Source organism: Camelina sativa, chromosome 14 (genome assembly GCF_000633955.1).
Source record: "Camelina sativa cultivar DH55 chromosome 14, Cs, whole genome shotgun sequence".
Taxonomy (NCBI): domain Eukaryota; kingdom Viridiplantae; phylum Streptophyta; class Magnoliopsida; order Brassicales; family Brassicaceae; genus Camelina; species Camelina sativa.
Genome location: NC_025698.1, coordinates 3,574,509 through 3,581,952, shown reverse-complemented (window position 1 = coordinate 3,581,952; position 7,444 = coordinate 3,574,509). Strand labels below are relative to the sequence as shown.

Below are 7,444 nucleotides of genomic sequence, written 5' to 3'. Positions count from 1 at the left end.
ACCGAGTTCCTGGAAGTAACGCATTTTCAGAGCTTATATCCGTATGCATATCACCATTTACAGGGGGTGCAACAGGACTTCCCAGCACAACAGCGCCATCGGCGGCTGACTCAGATAACTCCCTGTTCCTTTCATCTGAAAAACCATACCTTCCAGGTAATCGACCTGGTGGCGAATTTGTTGCCGCAGCTGCAGCAGCATGAGAAGCAGCATAGGTTGTTTCCGCAGCAGCAAGATCTTCAGCAACCAATAAGTCATCGAGTAACACCCCTAAAGTATCAACAATGTATATAATTAAGTTGTGAACCCATAATTGCTAAAACAGATTAAAAGAGAGAGAGAGAACTATTTCTTTAAGAATGTAGAAATTTGCTATAACTGATATTTCTGTGATAGTCTGTCAGATTCTAACGAAAAATAATACCTAGTTAAGAAAGTGTAATTTTACAGTATCACGTCTGCCACATTTACGGAACATTCCAACCATATATATTGGTTCGTCATCATTGGGAACCATGCACAAGAAACTGTGAAATCTAAACAACGGTGGTCTATCATACATCATAGGTACATTAACAAAATTCTGCCAAGATTTTCTCTTTACCTCCACGTAAACCACCGTAGATAAATATCAAATCACCAACTGCAGCAGCAGCATGCCTACAACGCCTAGTCAGCTCAACAGACGCATCCCCACCAGCTGCATCAGCACTGTACCTGCCAGTTCTTGGAGTAGTAACAACTGATTTCGTATCACACCAAACACCTGCTGCAGTATCCAATACTGTACAAAGACAATAGATGATATAATCAAAGAGAGAACCGTGGATGAACTCAGCACGTTGAGTACAAAAGCATTATTTACAGCTCTCGTCTATATATGAGACACGTTTCAACAATGGCCAACAGAAGACTTAAGAGAGTATTTCCTCAATGAAAATTCAACAGCATAGACATCAGATTGTTTCCTAACCTGCAACACTGGATGAGTCTTCAACCATGCGTCCACCTCCAAGTGCCCCACCGGACACATGAAGTCTTGCATTTACAAAGACCTAAATAATCCATCAAACGATTGAATTAATCTGGTGAGGACAGAGAAGAGAACCAAAGAGAAAGAAGCATCCCATACTGCAGCATGCTGATATCTAGAAGACGGTGAGACACCAGGGGCTATGGCCCATTCCCAACGTCCATCTCTGTGCTTCGCAAGTCCATATGCACTGGCCAGAGGCTATCAATTTAAATGTGGAAAAAAATATTAATCCCCCCAAATAAGCATTCAAGATTAGGGCAGTCCATTGAGTTTCAAATTTCACTTTACGCAGACTTGACAACTTTTCAAGATCATGTATAAACAGATAACTGAAACACAAACTCTTGACTAATTTACTTAGCAGAGAAGAGGTACATCTCCGTCTGCTTTGGAACATAGAATGAAGATTGTTCATTGCACGATTAAAAAAAAATTTAGCTGAGAAAAATTATTGTTCATTGCACCATTAATAAATCATCAATTTGCTCCGTGACAAAACTCAACCTCCATAAAAAATGACTAAATCTCACGGTCCCTTTTCTATCTCACAATAAAGCAAAAGTGGATAATCTATGGCATGCCTCTATAAGTGGCTCACTGTCTATTTTCAAAGAAATAATTGGGCAAAACTGTAACAAATCTCTTCACTTACCACACTGTTTGCATCCCTTCCGCCACAGAGGAGAAGAAGACCATCGGAACGCGCGCTTGCAGTTGCATACCTAGTTACAACGTACAAATAGAAAAGAAAAAGAACAATATTAGTCCAGTGCAAAGCACACAATCATATTATCATATAGGAGTCTAACCAAACTTACATGCAGGGAGGTGGACCTTCCCCTTCTGGTTCCAGCTTACGCCATTCATAAGGCTTGGCAGCAGTATCCAAGGCCCATACATCAGCAAGTGGGCGTTTTCCTGGTAGTTTAAAATGGAGTTAAGAAGCGGGGAGATTTAAGAAGAATATGATGCTCTTTCAAAAAACACTGAGAATAAGCTAACGTGGAAAACTGCTTACCATCATTTCCACCAATTGCCATGAGATACCTTTGTCCCACAAGTGCCATGACATGTCCATAACGCGGTCCTGGTCCAGGACCCTGAACAACAACCCTGGATAGAGAACATAATCTATATTAAGACAAAAACTAGTAAAATGAATTTTAAACCGAGATAGCCACTAGTGGCAGGTTTATTTTCAAACCTGTGCCATCGAGGCCGTTGTTGAGTGAGATCAAGAACATGAAGGTCTTCAGCCGATAAACCAGCAGGGCCAATTCCACCCTGCACCACAGATAAAATTTACAGGCACTTTCATAGCTGACTGAAAATGCTCATCTTAGATTGATAAGCTTACATCATACATATAATTTAATATTATAGCATCATTTTAACTCCTACCTGAATAACTACCATGGTCCCGACTGCAGTTGCAACATGTGCGGCCCTCGGGGTTGGTGGTTCTCCGAAGGGTGTAAGCCTGCAGCCACACTTCATTTAAGTAACTGGTATCCAGAAATGTTTAAAAGCCCAGGATATCATGCTGTTTTCATAATTAGGATAAAAATACACATTGTATGCTCACCTAGTCCACTTATTAGAAAGTACATCATAACAATGAACATCGGCAGTTGCACCCGCTAGCCCTGCACAGCAAAGAACACTCTAATTACTTAATACAACCAGTAAGTCTAGGAGCCTTCAGAAAAAAACAAGAGCTAGAACAAAGAATATATCAGCAAGTTAACAGAATTAGTGATCTAATTTTCCACAGCTACTATTGACCCAACTGATTCCACATGAAAAAGGACTCAAAGCAATAAAATTTAAGAAAACGCTTTTAACTGACACTGCCAGCTAAATTAACAGAGATGAAGCTTTTTAGAACCAAAGTTTCTAAAGTGAGACGAACTCACAAGGATTGAAAGCAAATAACCAGTGTAGATTTCAGTAATCGCTAAATCTTGAGAAGGTTACAAGCCTCTATCAGAAAGGTTAAAACTTGAGAAACTAGTAAACTTTTTCGATCATTCAGGAGAGAACCTTGAGAGTAAGGAACTAAACCTGCAACCTTGAGATGTGAATAGAGAAAGAACTAAGACAAAATGTAGAGCGGAGACAACTCAAGAAAAGAAATAAACAAAGTGAGAGCAAAGAAGAAGAAGGAAAACGTACGAATGCCAGCACTTCCAGCAGAAGTAGGAGTGCCGGTGCCACCACCACCAGAATTACCCTCAAGAGCCGTCGCACCACCAAACAAAACAAGACGAGGACCAATATAACCAGGCGTGCCTTCATCACCAACAGCAGGGACAGCGGTCAACGTGTGACCACACCTAGGACCAGGGCCATCCTCTTTTTTATCCATCAAAGCATCAACCACCGAATACGTAGGTGCACACCTAGGACCAACCACTTGCGCCTGGTGCTGCTCTTGTCCCACAACCGGATCAGTTTGCTGTTGAGAACTAGTCGGATTAGGATCCGAAGACGGAGGAAGCGCTGGCACCGATCCGCCTTGGGGAGGTGGTGATTGGTCGTTCGTCTCTCTCTCCATAGGGGAAGGAGATTGGCTTCCATCAAGGCTTTGAAACTCTCGATCTTGATCGTTGTCAGCCACCATAGACGAATCATCATCCATTATTATCAAACCTTACAGCTTCTACAAAAAAAACCTAACTAAGACCGATCCAGCCTAAAGATTCAGAGAAAAGCAAATCTCCTGATCAACATCTCTGATGTGAACTTCCCGCTTTCCGAGAAAAATTCCGGTAAAAAAAAAATCGAAACCCTAGGTTTCCTTTCACGGGTCGGTCAGATCCTTTAGGAGCGAGCTTTTGCTTTGTTTTACAACAGAAACAGTTATTTTTTATTTTTTATTTTCTTCCCAAAGAGAAGAAAGAAATTAAAAACGAAGAAGCGAAGCGGACATTCACAAAAATTAGGAAAACGAATTTTTTTTTTTTTTTTGTTGGTTATCCCAAAAGTTTCTCTCTCCTCTTTCTTTCTGTATAGTAGTACAACAAAAGCCTAATCAGCAGCAGCCGTAGCAACAACAACAATCCTCAACAAGGGAGGTCAAGGACGCGAAAAGAACGAGCGAAGAGAGATGAGACACGAACCAAACTCTACACCAAACGTACGAACCCCTCCACTCTATTATTTTACTTCAGGTATAATAGGAATATTTGTTTTGATTTATTCTTTTTGGTAATAATGACATTATTACCAAAAATGTAATTGGTTATTGAGTCTTTTTAACTTTCGTTTTCACTAATGAATGTTTTAAAAAGAGTCCGAACTTAAATAAGAAACAATTTTAAGTTCCATGAAAACTCTATTTATGGCTATAATAATATTCTCAATACAACACGATGGGCATCTCCAAGTGGCAAATACAATTCCAATTTCCACCAGATTTGAGTTGTCACTTTTCTCTTCTTTTTTCCTCAAAATAAGACTTAAATATAACATGGAAACAAATACATTAAGAGACTCGACAACCGCAACAGGTTCAATTACATTATAAAAAAAGACAAAAAACATTTTTAAGTAGCTTTGGTTACCAACCACTATCTTTGCTCTTGATGACTACGATATGTTGATCACCGCATCATGAGAGGACCTGTGTTAGCCGGTTTCTGGAATACTTTAACAACAGGCATCCCATCTCCATCTTCTGTGTTTTGAACCCTCCAAGTCCGATCTTTTTTCCTTTGTGGCTTTTTGTGCTGTTTGTGTGACGCGGTTTGCTTCTTCGCCGTCTCTTTCTTCGAAGACTTAAGCCCATTTGCAAGATCAAACGAGCTCAGATCATCTAGCACATCATCAATACCAGGAACTTGCTCGCTCTCTGTCTCATCTCCTACTGCAGAGTCTTCCGACTCTGAACCTTCGAGAATATCGCCGAGCTCTTGAGTGTCGTCTATATCTGGTTCATCACCTTGGGTCATCCCAGGTGGCATTGTATAATGTGGCAGCTTACCTCCAATGTAATCTTTCAGAATCAGCCTAGCAGCTTTCGTTTCATCAGGTAATCCACTAGAGGCAACATAGCTACGAGAAGCACAGTAACTTCTTAAAAGCTCTGCAGCATGAGGCGGGCGGGACTGACGCTCATAGGTTTTTGGTTTGGGTAGAGATATGTTGTAGACGCTCTCAATGACACGGCGAGGGACCTTGTCTGCCACCACCTGAATAGCTTCACGGTGCTCCGTCATCCGGTCAATCGGAAGTACACCACGAGCAATCATTTCATACCTCGAGCTTGAGAACGAAGGGAAGACTAAACCAGGGCAATCGCATAGCATAAGCTCATCAGAGATTATCAAAGTCTGGAAATGCTTTGTTTTCCCCGGGGTAGAGGTGACACCTGTTCGCTTCTGACCCACCAATGCGTTGATTGTAGAACTCTTTCCTACATTTGGGTACCCAACAAATCCAACCACGGCTTGATCACGTTGACATTCAATAGTCCATGACTGCGATAATGCTGCTCTAGAGTTCCTTACTTTGACAATCTCTTGAGCCTCAAATTGTAATCGACTCAAGAGCTCGTCCCTGCCATATATCATAATGTCTGGATTATCTGTCTCTTGTAAGTTCTCGGGTTGTCTCCATTGCTCTTTCAAGACTTTACCTTCTAGGGTAGCTGTAGCAGCTATGGCTGACCAGAAAACAAACAGGATATTGTTAAGGCGGAAATAGTCTGCCCATTTCTGCCTGCAGATATTTCAAAAGATAAACAATTCGATTAGAAGACAAAAGGTTGGAGGCAAAGTAGTAAGGCACAAGAAGATTGGCTAACCTGACATCAGTAGGTAAAAGGTCCGCCTTGTTAACTAGAAGCATAATTTTTTTATGCTCATCAATTTCTTGAGCATATGCCTGATTCACAAAAAAATCTTTAAGTGAACATGAATCAGGAAAATGGTGCCAAGTGGAGTTTCAAGCTGGGAGGAAATGCACTACCTCAAGATCAGGGCAGCGGTAAAAGAGAGGATCTCTAGCATCAACTACCATAACAATCTGAAAAGGGATAAGTATATATATCAAAACTGTGTCGCCCATAAATTGAACTTATCGAGAGGGAAAATACACCCTTGACAAAGACTTACCAAATCACTACGTTCAAGCACTCGCCAAAGCTGTCTCCAGATGTCTAGGTTCTTTTCGAATGGAGTCAACACAAGCTTTTCATTTTCCTCAAGACTAAACCAAAACACAGGAGAATATGAAAAATGCATAAGCAAACAGCAATAAGCCATATAGAAACGTGCACATGACAAAATCAAATCATTAATAGGATCACTAAGATGGTGGTGAGCCAAATACCGATTTGTTTAGAGTACACATACTGAAAACCCAAAATCAATAATAGGATCACTAAGATGGGGTAAAACAAAACAAAAGCTAACCTGACAAGCATCCAGCGCCAATTTAGAAAAGCTTGTTTCTCATTAGCATCAAGCTCCTCCACTGACATTTCGGGTGTCCACGGAGGTCTGAAGATTTTAAAGAATAGAAAAAAAAATTATACTTTGTCTCAGAGCTGAGAAGAAAAAAAGAAAAAAAGAGTAAATCTAAAGAGAATAGAACCACTTGCCTTCGAGGCACTTGAAGACTACCGGCGTGTAAAGCCTCCTCTATCTTCTGTTGCTCTCTCCATTCTTCAGCTGCTATAACACTTGAGCTGGAATTTGTGTCTCTGTTCCAAAAAAACATTAAACAAACAGGCCAGTGAGCGAGCACATATACCAATGAAATTGTTCATCAAGATGAGAAGTAATTGATTACTGGTTACCAAAACCAAATTGAATCTATCGAGCTTATGCAAACAGATACGCACATACCAAACCAATCAAAAGACACAGAAGTAAAAAAAAAAAAAAAAAAAAAAAAAAAGAGAAGCCTACAGATTGATTGACAAAGGAGTGGAGGAGCTATGATTAATGGTGTAAAGACGCTCCGCCTCCTCGGCCTGCTCAAGGATGGCGTCGATGTCGCTGACCTCCGTGACGGATTCTAGAACCTTCTTCTGAAGATTCTTGTAGTACTTGCCTTTATCTTTCGATTCCTGAATCATATGATTGTGGTGCTTCACCAGCGATCGCCCAAGCGACGTCTTTTCGCTCTTCCCCATCTCTCTCTCTCTCTCTCTCTCTCTCTCTCTCTCTCTCTCTCGTTCTCAGCCTCCGCTTCTCAGTAAACCCTAAAAGTCTCTAAACCCTTAAAAAGATGGATTCGACGGCGCCTTAAGCTTACGATGTCTTTGTTTTTTTTTTTTTTTTACAATTTTAATTTTGTTTTTATAATTTTAATTCTAAAATAAATAAATAAATAACAAAACACGCTCATCGGAGTCGAGAGAGAGAGCACAGAAGTAAAAAAAAAAAAAAAAAAAAAAAA

At 40.5% G+C, this 7,444-nt stretch overlaps 2 protein-coding genes across 2 annotated transcripts in view; both read right to left on the bottom strand.

The window, feature by feature from the left end:
* The window catches only part of LOC104739429 (serine/threonine-protein phosphatase BSL2), a gene marked incomplete in the record, with an annotated part of 8,762 nt that extends 4,815 nt beyond the window's left edge, over positions 1-3,947 (bottom strand). The window contains 11 exon segments of the mRNA XM_019236024.1: positions 3-270; positions 605-784; positions 974-1,055; positions 1,133-1,234; positions 1,689-1,758; positions 1,855-1,954; positions 2,055-2,149; positions 2,241-2,320; positions 2,438-2,516; positions 2,622-2,682; positions 3,212-3,947. Of these exon segments, the coding sequence (XP_019091569.1) occupies positions 3-270; positions 605-784; positions 974-1,055; positions 1,133-1,234; positions 1,689-1,758; positions 1,855-1,954; positions 2,055-2,149; positions 2,241-2,320; positions 2,438-2,516; positions 2,622-2,682; positions 3,212-3,677 (1,583 nt within the window).
* LOC104739428 (GTPase LSG1-2) lies at positions 4,426-7,311 on the bottom strand. The gene is made up of 7 exons (XM_010459775.2): positions 6,952-7,311; positions 6,642-6,743; positions 6,454-6,540; positions 6,154-6,247; positions 6,008-6,064; positions 5,844-5,923; positions 4,426-5,758 (listed from the first exon to the last, which is right to left on the bottom strand). The coding sequence occupies exons 1-7, from the start codon at positions 7,176-7,178 to the stop codon at positions 4,642-4,644; spliced, it is 1,764 nt and encodes a 587-aa protein (XP_010458077.1). The 5' UTR covers positions 7,179-7,311; the 3' UTR covers positions 4,426-4,641.